Raw genomic sequence first — 16,360 nt, forward strand, 5'->3', positions numbered from 1 at the left:
CAAGAAGGAGAAGAGTAAGGAAAGCCATCAAAACACCCAGACAAGCCAGAAGAAGTTATAGTCTTCTGTGGCTGTGATTGGAGAATAGTGGTGCATAGTACAACTTTTGCATTTTGCGTCACTGCTCACAGATTCATAGTGGAATTGAACAGAGAAGGATTTTCATACAACAAAAGAGATCAAATCTTCACATCTAGGATTGGATCTCCCATGTGCCTTCTGGCAAACTATACCTGAACTTTCAAGTTTTCGTTTAAGAAAATCCTTCTTGCTACCACTTCATCATGAAGCTGTATGGTGCATCCAGAAAGTATTCACAGGGTTTCAGTTTTCCACATTTTTCTTATGTTACAGTCGCGTTCCAAAATGGATGAAATTGATCCCCCCCCCCCCCCAAGATTCTACACACAATATCCCATAATGACAATGTGAAAATATTTTCATGAGATTTTTGCAAATTTATTAAAAATAAAAACTAAGAAATCACATATATATGTGTTCACAGCCTTTGCCATGAAGCTAAAACTGAGCTCAGTTGCATCCTGTTTCCACTGATCCTCCTTGAGATGTTTCTACAGCTTAATTGGAGTCCACCTGGGGTAAACTCAGTTGATTGCACATGATCTGGAAAGGCACACACTTGTCTACATGTTCCACAGTTGATGGTGCATGTTAGAGCACAAACCAAGCATGAAGTCAAAGGAATTGTCTGTAGACCTACACAACAGGATTGTCTCAAAGCACAAATCTGGGGAAGGGTACAGAAACATTTCTGCTGCTTTGAATTTTCCCAATGAACAAGTGGCCTCCATCATCCGTAAATGGAAGACGTTCGGATCCACCAGGACTTTTCCTAGAGCTGGACGCCCGTCTAAACTGAGTGATTGGGGAGAAGGGCTTTAGTCAGGGAGGTGACCAAGATCCTGATGGTCACTCTGTCAGAGCTCCAGTATTCCTTTGTGGAGAGAGGAGAACCTTCCAGAAGAACAACCATCTCTGCAGCAATCCATCAATCAGGCCTGGAAGGTAGAGTGGCCAGACAGAAGCCACTCCTTAGTAAAAGGCACGTGGCAGCCCACCTGGAGTTTGCCAAAAGGCACCTGAAGGACTCTCAGACCGTGAGAAACGAAGTTCTGTGATCTAATAAGACAAAGACTGAACTCTTGCAGATCTTGCAAAGAGGAATGGGCAAAACTGCCTAAAAATAGGTGCACCAAGCTTATGGCACCATATTCAAGAAGACTTGAGGCTGTAATTGCTGCCAAAGGTGCATCAACAAAGTATTGAGCAAAGAGTTTTAATAAATTTGTAAAAATTATAAGAAAAAACTTTTATGGTGTCATTATGGGGTGTTGTGAGCAAAATTTTGAGGGAAAATGAATTTACTTCATTTTGGAATAAGGCTGTAACGTAACAAAATGTGGAAAAAGTGAAGCACTGTGAATACTTCCCAGATGCACCATATAACCAGTGATGCAAACTACAAAACTTTTTATTTAATTTATTTTATGTTTTAGAGATTAGTTTTCACTGTGAATTTAATGGGCATCATTTTAGAAAATATTTCTATACAGAAGCCTGATAATGAAGCCTGAGTGTGCTGGTGTGGCTTAAAGTGTGATTAATACACAATTTATTGGACAGTTTGAAAGGAGATTTATTGTTTTAGATGTTGATGATTGGTATACAACAAAACAAAGGATAAGCAATAAACAGATGAGCTGATTGCTAGTGTCATAGGGTCAGCTGGTCCACAACTGGTTTCTCCTTTACCGCCGCCGGCCACTCATCTTACCCCTTCCATGACCTTTGGCACTGAAAGTAAAAAAAAAAAAAAAATTAGAGTATTAAAGGATTATTACCCGAGCGTGAGGTCTGTACAGGACAATATCAGACCGTGTTGACAGTACGGAACAAGCGTTAGCGATCTGATGTATGAGAATATCATGGTCTGATATTCCCGTACAGACCGAGCAAGCGAGGTTAATAATTATTTTATTATATGGCTATTTTATATATATAATATGAAAGCTGGTGACGGTGTTGGGTTCGTAGTCATATGGCATCAGCTGGAAAGCTTTCAATCTGTGTGTTTTGGAGTAAGCTCATGTCCATCTAGGTTTTTCTAATCGTGTTTTTAGCTTTCTGGTTTGTAACAAATGTGATACGCGATCTGGACTGATTGTCATGGTAACAGTCTGACATGGGAAAATATCAGACCGGAAATCAGCCAATCAGTGTGCACGTAGCGTAGTAGCCATATAATAAACATAATATTTTTGACAAAGATGGGTTCGAATTTAAACGAAAGACTTCTATAAGTGTCAACACAGGTGGTGAAAAGGTTGTGTTGACAAACGCTGATGGTGAAAATGGCTCACATTAATTCTGTGATTTTGTGTAGTGCTGAAACCTTTTTGAAGCACTAACTTGACTTGGTTTTAAAAATGTGACACTATGATTACCCAGGGATATGATCATATGATCATTTATCCTTTTGTGTCTGAAACCTTCTGTGTTCTCATGAGGTTTGCTTTGGAATATAGTTGTGCATTAAATGTCAGTGAAGCTTGAAGGTTTGTCTCCCCAATTAACAAAAGTTTATCTTCTTACATATAAAGACTTGGCAGCGTGGTGGCTTAGTGGTTAGCACTGTTGCCTCAAAGCAAGAAGGTTATTGGATTGCTTCCCACCTGGGGCTTTTCTATGTGGAGTTTGCATGTTCTCCAGCATCCTTCCACATCCAAAGACATTCAGGTTAGGTGAACTAAAATCTTTAAATTGATTGCAGGTGTGCGTGCGAGTTACAAATTGCAGATAGAAATCTGATTCAAAGTAATTCCCCGTGTTTCTGTGTAGGCTCTCAGTTGTCCAGGTGGTTTCCATAGTAGAGAAGCTTGAATCTTCAACTGGACTGGGTTGCTTGACGTGAGGACATTTCACTTCAAATCGCTGAATCTTCCTCAGCTAAAATTCTTGCTCTGGTATTCTGACTTCTGTCTTGACTCTTGTAGAGAAGAATAAACAGAAGCCACAAAAGCTGGATTTTTAAACCTAACCAGACCCCTCCTAAGGAGAGGCAGACTGCTGTGGGCTAGTGACTAAACAATAGCTCTAATTAGCACCTATTGTGCTCTAGTTAGCACCCTCCTAATGACAGGGCAGCTGTCCCTCCTAATGATGGAACGGACGCCTCTCCTGATGGCTCCCTTGACAACTCTCCTGATGACGTGAATGACTCATTACCATGAACAAAAGACTGAAACTGCTTTGACCTGAGTACCCCATTGTAAACAGGGGACAAAGCATGTCTCAGACCCCCTCCCCGGTTAAGGCTGGGTTTCAACTGTTTCACATAGAATGCCTCCTGGTTTGACTCAAACATGGCTACCACAAAATAAAAATACAGTAAATAACTGAACTAGAGCAGCGTGCTCATAGAGTGCAAACCTCCGTCAACACTAGTTTCTATCAGGCATGGGCTGAGGCAGGGCACAAACAGGATTGGACACAAATGCAAGACTCACACAGCAGGCTTAAGAGTAAAAAGGCTTTATCTGAAAATGCGAGCAAAGGTTCGGTCCACTGGTGGTCAATCAGCCAAGCAGACAAAACCAGAAGGATCAGGCAGGGACATCGTCCAAAAGCAAGAGGTTTCTATAACACGGCAAGGCAGGATACAGAGGCAGAGACTAAAGCGAGGTCAAAAACAAGGTGAGACAGGCAGACAAAACAACAAGACTCGTGGAGGGCTGGTAAGTGAACGTGGAACTTCAACAAACTGGCCGTGAGGTGGCAAACACAAGGGACTTAAATAGAACCAATGGTAATTAGGGAACAAGACACAGGTGCTGGAGAACCATCTGGAAGGGGGGTGTAGCAAACAGAAGGGACAGGACACACTCACACCAAACCCTGAACACCAGACAAGAGAGTGCAGTAAGACAAAAGCAAAGTGAACAGGCCCCAACTCAAAGATGAACCTAAAACCACCGTGATCTAAACAAAATGTCAAAACCACTAATGAACAAAACCCAAGTTCAAATAAATAAGAAATAAAATATAGAAAACCCAAACATGAAAAACAAAGAATTAACCAGAAAACAAATGTAAGTACTGAAAAGTAATCAACAACAGAAATAAAGCCTCAGATTAAACTAGAATGGACCTCATGAGAGGCAACGGTAAAATACACTAATAATTCAACATATGATGAACAACAAAACAAACAGAATGAATGAATACACAATGGGAAAAACAAAAGCTGGATTACAAACTAGACTCATGACTAAAGAATGATGAACAGCAAATACATGATAAACAGGACCAGTGACCTCAATATAACAAACAGCAAATTAAAGACAGAGGATCGAAGACAGATACAAACAAGAGTCCAGATCATTAACAAGAGCCCAGAATGGGCTGAATCATGACAGTTTCCAATTCCACAAATGTTTACCTTGGAAAAAATTTTCAAGGTCAAAGTCCCGTTAGAAGTGGCTTTTCATAAACTAAATTAGATGTGATCAAATATCAGGAGTATGTATTTAGTTCATGCACTTGAATCAATGTTTTTGTGGTGTTGTCAGGTTTTTTCAACTTTTTTTGGTTTCTGAATTCTTTTTCAGATCATTTTTACAGAACATTGGTTATCTCTACTATGCACAATTTGTCATTGCTTTTGGCACTTGGTTTCCGACTGATAACCTGAAGACAGACAAACAGGCATAAAACTGGAACCTCCGTCCAATTTTGGTGGTGTAGTTAAGCCATGACAGAAAAATGAGAGTGACTGAGGCACTTTTGATTAAGATATAATGCAAAATGTACACCAAATGGGCTTTTCAGTATAAAATTCAAATGTCCACAAAATCCATGATCTGGATCAGATCTGGATCAAACATAGTCTAACATAACCTCCCCCAACTTCGTTGGCGGAGGTAATTAAACAAATATCAAAGAAAAGGTGCATGTGTTACTAAAAGCTTTTAATCATGCTCCCAGCAACCCAATCCCTATACATGAAAACTCTTTCTTACCTCTGGTGGACGTGGATTCGAGTAAGAAGCTGGTTAATCTGCAAGGACATGTATGACTTTATTTTTTAGAACACAAAGAACAGATTGTGGCTCTGTTTTGTCCGGGTCCAGCTCATTGTTGTCAACCTTAAATGACTCCACATATTCAGTGACTTACATCATATTTCTGTCGTTTGAGTTTCTCACTGAGATCAAACTTTTCAGCTTCCAATCCCATCAGCCACTGCCACAGCTCTTTGGCCTTCTCCCTAAACACACACACAGTCATAGGTAGACTTAAAATTTTAATCCGCTTTCAGATTTGAGTTTTTCCTCTTTTGTTTCTGTCATACTTGAGTTTATCTTCATTGAGGTGATCGATATTGAGTGGCTTCTTGCGTTCCGCCAGGATCTTCTTCTTCTTCTCCCTTTCTGTTTGCTTCTTGCCGCCTCTCCTGATTTCATTCTGTTAAAGTGGAATGCAGAAAAATGCATGTCATGAAAAAGGAACTATTAGAAGTACCTGTTCTAATTATTCTATTTCTCCAGCTCTTTTTGTTAAAAGTGCACTCTCACTATCAGTATAATCTTCAAAAAGTATATTTTTGTACTCAAACAATTTCCAGCCCAAGAAATCTGACTTATAAAACTCCATGAGAAGTATTTTTAAAGGGGAAGTTCAACACTTTTTAACCTTGGTTTGATTTTTTTACATTTTAGGGGTCATGTTTCTGTAGCCAAGTGCTTGCTCACAGGGGGTCGTTTTGACCGTTGGAGTTTTTACGTAATTATTGTATGGCCTTGCCTTACAATATAAAGCGCCTTGGGGCAACTGTTTGTTGTGATTTGGCGCTATATAAATAAATAAAATAATAAATAAATAATGTTTTCACTTCGGACAAACCCAAAATGAATTGGCTCATTATTTATTTAGAATGCAAACACTGTCAAAGACTAACTGGTTAATGAGAAAGGGGAAAAATAAGTTCTTGGCTTCACCCACAAACAAAAATATTTCATGGCCCAAGATGTGATCTTCTGTGAAGGGATAGCAAAGCTTGAACATCAGTGGACCAAGTGCACTGAAGTTAAGGGAGACTATGTATATAAAAAACAAAAAATAACCTGTTAAAGCCATGGTGGCATGGTGCCTTAGTGGTTAACACTGTTGCCTCACAGCAAAAAGATCCTAGGATTGCTTCCCACGTGGTCCTTTCTGTGTGGAGTTTCCATGTCCTCCCCATGTCTGCATCAAAAGCATGCTTATTTAGGACCTGCTCCTTTCTCTGTCACTGATTAAGGCAGCATCTCTACATCTGGAGTTGGTCCTCGGGTGCTGGACTGTGAATACCCTCTGCTCCTAGTGGTTTGATTGTGTCTAACTGTAATTAGGATGGGTTAAACGCAGAGGACAAATTTCATTTCATGTATGTACAATAAACACCCTTGTTCTTCTTGAAAATAATGCAAGAACAGTCTTTCTCCTGTGATGTTTTCTGTGGGAGGCTGGGAACATTTTGAAGTCCCCTTATAATGGTATGAGGAAAGCTAAAAATAGTCTCAATAAGCTGCTTCTTGTTGCCAGTGAACAGGCTAAAATGTCATTAGAAGTTTCTTGGAGCATGGAGAGCATGGAGAGTAAATGTTGACTGCTGATGAGGGGGTGTGCCTTAAAAAAGGAATTCCTCATTGGTACTTGACGTGTAATGTGGAACAGTTCTTTTAGGTCAGTGACTAATTGCATACTAAGTCATCTTAAAAAATGTCTTTCATTTGGTGAGATAAACATGCATGTTTACCTCCACAGGGATCCTCTCAGTGCTACTGGACACTTTTTGGCTTGCCCTGTCAAACAACATGATATCACCGGTTTGCCTACGACATTGTTTATGTTCTACATTCATTTTATGCTGATTAACTTAGTTTTGGTACCAAGTGAAAAGATGACACCCAAAACATGTACAAATAGAGCAGAGATTATATAAATGCCAGAAGTCTGCTACTAACCAATAAAATTATTAATGGACTGGCACCTCCCTACCCAGCTGACCTAATTAAACCATATGTACCGGCCCGGGCTCTGCGTTCTCAGGATGCAGGACTACTTGGTGTCCCTAGGGTGAATAAAAAGTCTGTGGGTCACAGAGTTGTCTCTTATCGTGCCCCTGTTCTGTGGAATGATCTCCCTGCATCAATAAAACAGCCAAATTCTGTAGAAAATTTCAAGTCCAGACTTAAGACACACTTATTTTCCCTTTCGTATGACTAGCATACTGGCATAGTATGTATCTAGTGGGCTGCATCCTCAACTTTATCTAAATTCTGGGTCTTTTAGTGAAGCTTAGGGCTAGTGGCCGGCGATCACCTTAGTATTTCTTTTGTTTTTCTTGTTTACTTAATGCTGACAAATTATGCTGTATTTGTGGGTCTTTCTGATGCCTGATTCTGTTTTTCTTCTCTCTGTTTGAGGTGCAGCTCCATCCTTAGATGGATGTGGTGTCTGCTTTGGAAAACCCGATGTTCTGTGCACTGGCAACATTTCCTGGATATTGTATTGTGAATTGTTTTGTAATTTGTGTCTGTAGCATGGCCCAAGCAGAGGGTCACCCCTTTGAGTCTGGTCTGCTTGAGGTTTCTTCCTCAAAAGGAGTTTTTTCCTCATCACTGTTGCCTGTGCTTGCTCTGGGGGTTGGTAAGGTTAGACCTTTCTTGTGTAAAGCGCAATGAGGCAACTTTGTTTTGTTGTTTGTGATCAGGCGCTATATATGAAAATAAATTGGAAAAAAAAATCCCCTTGAAGTAGTCTTTACATCGGGTTCCCTATTAACCCGTTTATGCCCAGATTTTTTTTTCTAAGTGGAAAAAGTTGCATTAGTATCTTTGAGATTTTTTTTATTGTGAGTAGAAAATGATAGTCATACACTTTGGCAACAATTGTTGCCAGTGGGGCAAAACGGGTTGTACAAGATATAAGACATTGAATGACCTTCTGACCCGCGGCCACATTTGAGAGGACTTTCTTCTTCTTGGCATCTTCATCCTGTTTCTTCCGCTGCTCCTCTTGCTCTTTTCGCTCCTTCTCCTCCTGCACCCAGTACAGGTGAATCAGACACACTTCCCCCTCATGTTGCCAGGTACGCTGTAACACTGTGCGATGTAAGACAGTACCGCCAGTCTGGCCTGCCTCTCCTTCTCTCTCTCTGTGCGGATCCTCTGCTGCTCTGCTCTCTCAGCACGACGTTTCTCCTGAAAGCCCAGAAAATGACACGCACATGCGTACTGATTAGACATGCACACATATACCAATCACAGGCAGTGACTCCTCAGTGGCTGGAACACACAATTCTGTTGACGAGGGCGATGAGCTCTTCTTCCTCCTTCTGCCTCTGGATGAAGTGAGCCTCGATCAGAGACTTCAGCTCAGACAGGTCCTTCTCCTGACGCTTTCTGTAGATGTCCTGCAACAAGCACACATTCATAAAGGTTTGACCAGTATTTAAGTGAGATTTGTAATTCAACACTGAATCAGGTCAACTCACATCAAAATCAACTTTATCACCATCTGCGATCTTTGGAGGTGCAACATTTGTCATAAATCTGTAGGGGCAAATAAACAAACAAAATGTAGTAAGCCCTCAACCATGCTTTTAATGCTACAGTACTGTGAAAAAGTTTGTCCATTTCAGCTTTTACACATTTAAATTGGTTATGACGTGAAATTTTACAACACAAATTCATAGCAAGTCCCTTTGGATGCTCCCTTGTTTTCACTTTGGGTCGTAATTGGTACAGGTTTTACGACTGATGCTCTTCCTAACGCAACTCCACATCGCATGGAGAAATGCGGCAGGGATGGGGTTCGAACTATCCCCGCTGAAACCGAGCGCACTAACCACTTGTCCACCAACCCTATTCATGTTTATATTTAATTTATAAAATTATTCCCTTTAAACTCATTGTGAAAACTAATCTCTTCAACCTGACATAAATATAAAAATACCAAAACAATGGCATGCATAAGTAAAGGACACGGTGAAGGAGTAGGACTGGGCCTTCTAATACCAGAAGACAAGTCACAGAAGCTATCACTAGACCCATGACAAATCTGACATATTTATAGGCTGCTTGGCTGTAATTGCAGAGAACTGGCACAGTACACCTTGCTGTTTATTAAAAATAAGTAACAGCTAGAGTTTGCCAGAAGGAACATGGGAGTCTTTGTGACACTCCACCGTGAAAGTGACTGGTCATGCAACAGAAAAAAAAAATACTGTTTATCAAATCATGCCAATTGTCCTTCTGGCTTCCCTCGCTAGTCTCCTTCTTGTATGGTTAATCAGTTTTTGAGAATGCCCAACTGCAGACAGTTTTACCATACAGTACCATACTAATTATAATTATTGATGATTGATATAAATGAAGTCTAAGACACATTCAGTGACTTAGCAATGTACATGTATCCATCTCCTAATTAGTCAAAAGAAAACTGGCTGTAAAAGTGATGACTTAGTTGTGTTATATTAATGGGACATACGAGGTCTGTCAATAAAGTATAGATCCTTTTTATTTTTTTCGAAAACTATATGGATTTCATTCATATGTTTTTACGTCAGACATGCTTGAACCCTCGTGCGCATGCGTGAGTTTTTCCACACCTGTCGGTGACGTCATTCGCCTGTGAGCACTCCTTGTGGGAGGAGTCGTCCAGCCCCTCGTCGGAATTCTTTTGTCTGAGAAGTTGCTGAGAGACTGGTGCTTTGTTTGATCAAAATTTTTTCTAAACGGACCTATACTTTATTGACAGACCTCGTACTTATATGACATTGTTTAGGCTTTGATATTTTTATTAGTAGAAATTTTAATATAATGAAGCCTGAATTTATTTTTTTTAATTTGATGTCATAAAAAATATAAATCTGTAAAAGCTCTTTAAAGAAAAACAAAACTTACTTTGGTTTTGACTTTGAATCATCTGTGACATGGAGCAGAGAGTCAAACTATTAATTAGGTTAAAAGGTCAACACTAATCAGTGCAATTAAATGGCCCCATTAAAAGAAAAACACATAAAACCTTGAAGTGTGACTGATGGAGAGGAGGCAAAGACAAAAAAAAATTGCGCCAAAACAAGCAACCACGCGACAACTTTTCATGTGGAATCTCACTGAATTGGTCCTCCCGACACGTGCACGCATGGCGGCCGACTGTCTGCTAAATGCCATCCAGAGTGGGGGCAAAAATATGGCCACAAATCTCAAGAGAGCCACTAACATGCCGCGCAACACACGTCTTTATCTGGAGTATGTGTGTGTGTCCTTCGTGTGTTCCTTTGTGTGCACTTGTCTTCCTGCTGTCTGCATGTTTGTGCAGCCCATCATTTACCTCAGCCCATCCTTTTTGTCTTGTGTGTCTGAAGTCTTGTCGTTAAATCTCTGTTTTACGTTCACCCCTGGTCTGTGTCTGGGTGCCATGGGTCCATCAGTTTAGTCTTAGTTCTTGTCTTGGTTCTATTGTGATTCTGGGCTTAGGTTTTGATTATGGTTTTGTTTTGATTGTCATTTCTGTTTGTTATCTGTGATGTTTTGTTCTTGGTGTCTTTTGTATTCATCTCATTTCCGTGTGTTATTTCTCTTTGTCAGTGGTCTTGATTTTTGTTTATTATTTTTCCACTCTCGTCGTTGTGTTCATTTTGCTTTTTTATTTCTTGGTATTTCTTATTTCCTCCCGTGTCTCAGCATTTCTGTTTTCACCTTTCCTGCACCTATTATTCATTTATCTACTGCATTTAAGCCACTCCCATTTGTCTTTCTGTTGTGGGTCGATTGTATCATTTTGGTGATTATAGTTTGAGATAGTGTTGTGTATTAGACATTTCCCTGTAACGCTTGGTTTCTAAGTATTTTCTGTATTTCCTGTCCCCGCAATGTTTTGGCATTTTTGTTATTCCACGACTGTTCCCTTTACGGTATGCTCACATCATCACTGTTTGTTATACACTGAATCACTTGGAATTATTAAAGCACCTTGATTTTTGCCTCCCTACATCTGTGTCCTGGCTGCCTGCATCTGGGGTTCTTTTGACTTTGCTCCTGGCCCATTACCTTAACAACATGGCACTGTCAAGAATGTTGAGCATCACTGGCATGTGTGAAATGAAGATGTTTGTCCACACAGTGCTCAGGATGGCTGTGGACTATTACGTTGTTATTATGTGATCCAGACTTTAGGCACGGAAGAAAAAGCACTGTAAATAATAGCACTGTAAGCAGTGTAAATAATAATGAATAACAATAAAATAAAATAAGTAATTAAAATAATAATAAAAAAATAATAATTAATAATAAATACAAATGAAAAATACAGTAAGAAAAGTGTTGACAGCCACTCATGGACTTGCAGAATGATGGTCGGGAGATGTGTCTCTCAACTTCTATTGACAAAGAAACAGTCAAAATAACAATGAAAATGAAGATAAGTCTGTAGCATTTTGTTCACAGTCTCCACACAGGTGTAGCCTGCTGTTCCTGCCTGCACGGGGGTCGTCACTCCTCCATGGCCAAACAGGATGAGTCCAGCACCTGACTGCATGCGCACAGCTGGACTGTGTGTGCACAGCTGGACTGCGCATAAAACTTAACTTATCTTAATTAATATCCCAGCAGTCACAGGATGTGAGGTGGCGTACACCCTGAACAGGACGCCAGTCTGTCGCAGGGCCACATATGGACAGACAATTACAGTCATACCTGTATGTACACCTATGAACAATTTAAAGTTACCAATCCATCTAGCCTGCATGTCTTTGAATGTGGAAGGAAGCCAGAGTACCCGGAGGGAACCCACGCAAACATGGGGAGAACATGCAAACTTCACAGCAAAAGGCCACAGGTGGGACTCGATCCCACCTGTGGCCTTTTGCTGTGAAGCAACAACAGTGCTGCCCATCAACAAATGATTAGCAAAAAGTTTGGAAATAAAAGAAAGCATATGAAATTGTTTTGGTGGATGCAGGTTTCTTACCTTCTTCCACCCTTCAGGAGAGTGACAGAATAAAACACAAATTTTAATAAGATTCATTGACTGCAATAATCTTTTATTTATAATTTTAAAATAAAAATGCATCATAAAAATTACATACAGAATTTCCTCCTCCTCTATGATGTCCTCTGTGTCAGACATTGCGGGATGAATGCTCTCTGAAAATGTATGACATGAGTTTTATAATACATGTGTAACTGTAATAAAACACGGCAGAGCATTCATAACCTTCATAGCAATTTATATTCCACTTGCCTAATATTACAATGAATAGACTCATCCTGTCTATGACACATTACACCTGGTCTGTTTCCCCGTCACTGGCGCCCTTGTAAGAGGAGATTTCAAGCTTTTTCTGCTGACCTGTAAGACTCTAAATGGTCATGCGCCTACTGTACCTACGTTGCATCCGGAAAGCATTAACAGCACTTCACTTTTTCCACATTTTGTTTCAGCTTTATTCCAAATATGATTAAATTCATTTTTTTCCTCAAAATTCTGCACACAATGACAATGTAAAAAAAGTTTTTTTTTAAGATTTCTGTAAATTTATTAAAAACAAACAAACAAACAAAGCCCCCCAAAGAAATCACGTGTACATAAGTATTCACAGCCTTTGTCATGAAGCCCAAAATTGAGTTCAGGTGCATCCTGTTTCCACTGATCATCCTTGACATGTTTCTACAGCTTAATTGGAGTCCACCTGGTGTAAATTCGGTTAATTGGACATGATTTGGAAAGGCACACACCTGTCTACATATAAGGGCCCACAGTTGACAGTGCATGTCAGATCACAAACCAAGCATGAAGTCAAAGGAATTGTCTGTAGATCTACGACATTGTCTCAAGGCACAAATCTGGGGAAGGGTACAGAAGCATTTCTGCTGCTTTGAAGGTCCCAAGAGCACAATGGCCTCCATCATCTGTAAATGGAAGAATTTCGGATCCAGCAGGACTCTTCCTAGATCTGGCCGCCTGTCGAAACTGAGAGATTTGAGAAGAAGTGCCTTAGTCAGGGAGGTGACCAAGAACCTGATGGTCACTCTGTCAGAGCTCCAGCATTCCTCTGTGGAGAGAGGAGAACCTTCCAGAAGGACAACCATCTCTGCAGCAAACCACCAATCAGACTTGGAAGGTAGAGTGGCCAGAAGGAAACCGCTTCTTAGTAAAAGGCACATGGCAGCCCACCTGGAGTTTGCCAAAAGACACCTGAAGGACTCTCAGACCATGAGAAACAAAATTCTCGTCTGATGAGACAAAGATTGAACTGAGAGATTGGGGGAGAAGGGCCTTAGTCAGGGAGGTGACCAAGAACCCGATGGTCACTCTGAGCTCCAGCATTCCTCTGTAGAGAGAGGACAATGTTCCAAAAAGACAACCATCTCTGTAGCTATCCACCTATCAGGCTTGTATGGTAGAGTGGCCAGAGGGAAGCCACTCCTTAATAAAAGGCACCTGATGGACTCTCAGATCATGAGAAATAAAATTTTGGAGTCTGATGAGACAACTGTTGAACTATTTGCTGTGAATGCCAGACATCATGTTTGGAGGAAACCAGGCACCATCCCTACAGTGAAGCATGGTGGTGGCAGCATCATGCTGTGGGGATGTTTTTCAGTAACAGTAACTGGGAGAAATGTCAGGATTGAGGAAAAGATGAATGCAGCAATGTACAGAGACATTCTGGCTGAAAACCTGCTCCAGAGTGCTCTTGACCTCAGACTGGGCACACAGCCAAGATATTAAAGGAGTGGCTTCAGGACAACTCTGTGAATGTCCTTGAGTGGCCCAGCCAGAGCCCAGACCTGAATCTGATTGTGTTAAAAAGATGTTAGTAGGCTTCAGAGTGTTTTCATTATTATACGTGGCACACGCAGGTCATACCGGCAGGCTTTGCTGTGCCAGATTTATCATTTCGGATCCTGTTTTTCCGCCATCAGAATATGTAAGTTGCAGTCAGATGGTCCTCAGATTGCACATGGACCGCAGTCAGATAGGTGTCCCATCTCAACGGAGAGTTTTGAACATGTGCATCACACTCGGGGCCGCCGGCTGATTTTGACCAACTGTGTGGACTCTCGCAGATGGCTGTCAGAATGTTCAGGAACTGAAATCTGACACTTTTCGGATGTGTGCCAATTCGTCATTCTGATGCCATTCTGTGTGATTCTGGCTATGTGTGATGGGGGTATTAGTTTTGAGATCTGACTGGATCAGGTTTACACAGAGCAGTTGTGTAACTGAATAAATAATTGTTAATTATAATGGAAAATGTTATATTTCTTTACGTGAGAAGTAAATCACCATATTGGAAAGTATTCATGCATACAGCATGTTAATGATTCAAGCTCACATTTTGCATGTCAATTCATAAAATGTAAATTAACAGCAGTAAAATATAGTCAAGTAAAATACAAGTATGACAATATTTGTTGTTTCTTATCTTTGCAGATTACTTTCTTGGAGACCAAGCAAACTTGATTATTGTTGCAAAAAGAAGACTGGTGAATTAAAATTAATGAAACATGTTGTAATCACAAAACACTATGTTCTTTACATTAAATAAAGGCTTTGCACAGTGCTGTGCAAAACATTTAGGTATCATAATTATAATAATGAAAAATTACAAAGAAAATCTGCTTGAAAAATACGAAAAGCACTGAGCTTGTTTTGGGGATGTGAGACCTACAAAAGTAATTCACAACCTTTTTTTTTCCATTGGAGACACCTTTTTTCTGTTTAAGAAATAGTTGTGCAGATTTGACTTTTTAAAAGACCAGTCTCTAAATAAGTTTGTTTCTCTGATTTAGCACACACACACACACACACACACACACACACACACACACACACACACACACACACACACACACACACACACACACACACACACACACACACACACACACACACACACACACACACACACACACACAATACAAGCGTGCAAAAGAAAAGTGATTCATCCGCATTTTTGTTTGTTTGCTTGACTTTGGCAATAAATGAGTTCTAACACAAACACAACATTAATTCCAGCCCCCCCCCCCCCCACACACACACACACACACTTTTTTCTCTTTGATTCATCGATAGAACTTACTTTGTACTTCTACTTTTGACTTCGTTTAGACAAGACAAAACCTCATGACCCCCCTGTACTGTTTAGTGACCCTAGGGGCCCTCAGACTACAGGATGGGAACCAGGGGGCTAGAGGTTAGAGAGTTTGTGAACAGAGGATCCTTGGTTTAACTCCCCATCAGACTGGAAAATCACTAAGGTCCCTTGGGCAAAGTCCTGAATCCTCAAGTTGCTTCCAGTGTGCAGTTGAGCACCTCTCATGACAGCACGTGGACACTGATGCGTGTGTGCATGTGTCATTGTACAGAAATGATTTGTTATATTATTTATTCTACTAAATATCAGATAAGTTGCAATAGAATGTTAAACATTATAAACCTGTGCACTTAACTTTTCAAATTTAATTTTTTTCAAGTTTATTTTTCTGAAAAGATTTATTACTCACTTATACAAAGGAAGACGTACGCGCTAAGTCGACCAACCATGCTGACATGTCACTCAAAAACAATTCAGTTCCATGACAGTGTATTAAAATTTCTGAAAAAGTAGGACTGTGAAGCCTCTTGACGTGTTGAATGCACCATTAAATTTATAACTGACATGACAAACTTTCTAAATTGTCACCTGTAATTGATCAACACTGAAAAATCTGAATAATTTAGGCAATTATTCGTAACAAGAGTTGTGACTCAACAAAGCCGAGGTGTGCAGCATAGAGGGTTCTTACCTGTGAATCAGAGGGAGGTCAGACACGAATAACACACTGCTGGAGGTTCACACTCGGCATCATTTCACCCTATGACACGTGACCTCAGCGGCCTGTGGCTGCTGGGCGTGAACACAGACAACTGGACGCACAAACACATTCTGCTAAAAGTGTCATGCATCCATTCAGGCTTTCAGCAGCTGCTCAGGTTTCAGCTCTGTCAATTCCTCACGGGTGAAGAAATAAATACACACTGTGCAATAAAGCAACACAATGTTTTTCCTTTTCGTCATTTTTTATTGCTGCAGCTGCTGCAAACTCTAAGTTTGAACATTCAAAGCAATGCATCACAACACTTTGGCAAGGATCAGCTCACGTGCACTAATGACATTACAGAACACCTGCAGGTTACAGTTTAAGAAGCTACTGCTACAATTAAAAAAGTGATACTTCCCAAATAAATGATGCCAAATTATTAAATACATTTGCTCACTGAGGTTGTTACAGTAAATGATCGCACA

The 16,360-nt window shown here is 40.4% G+C and overlaps 1 protein-coding gene across 1 annotated transcript; it reads right to left on the minus strand.

The window, feature by feature from the left end:
• Positions 1-1,624: 1,624 nt before the first annotated feature.
• On the minus strand, positions 1,625-16,015 carry LOC117515532 (troponin T, cardiac muscle isoforms-like). Its single transcript, XM_034176136.1, has 12 exons — positions 15,861-16,015; positions 12,155-12,212; positions 12,037-12,047; positions 9,969-9,990; positions 8,558-8,615; positions 8,360-8,476; positions 8,187-8,264; positions 8,005-8,103; positions 5,372-5,484; positions 5,197-5,287; positions 5,040-5,077; positions 1,625-1,815 (listed from the first exon to the last, which is right to left on the minus strand). The coding sequence occupies exons 2-12, from the start codon at positions 12,193-12,195 to the stop codon at positions 1,770-1,772; spliced, it is 714 nt and encodes a 237-aa protein (XP_034032027.1). The 5' UTR covers positions 12,196-12,212; positions 15,861-16,015; the 3' UTR covers positions 1,625-1,769.
• Between the last annotated feature and the right edge of the window lie 345 nt (positions 16,016-16,360).

The sequence above is a fragment of the Thalassophryne amazonica genome, chromosome 8, assembly GCF_902500255.1.
Source record: "Thalassophryne amazonica chromosome 8, fThaAma1.1, whole genome shotgun sequence".
NCBI classification, from domain to species: domain Eukaryota; kingdom Metazoa; phylum Chordata; class Actinopteri; order Batrachoidiformes; family Batrachoididae; genus Thalassophryne; species Thalassophryne amazonica.

Bases quoted from the DNA above. Each gene is read 5' to 3' on its own strand.
- LOC117515532 (XM_034176136.1), bottom strand. From the start codon at position 12,195: ATGTCTGACACAGAGGACATCATAGAGGAGGAGGAAATTCT. The intron at 8,104-8,186 runs GTACTGTCTTAC...TACTGGGTGCAG, and splicing joins AGAGGCAGGCCAGACTGGCG to GAGGAGAAGGAGCGAAAAGA. The intron at 5,485-8,004 runs GTCATTCAATGT...CCACTTTAACAG, and splicing joins ATGTGGCCGCGGGTCAGAAG to AATGAAATCAGGAGAGGCGG.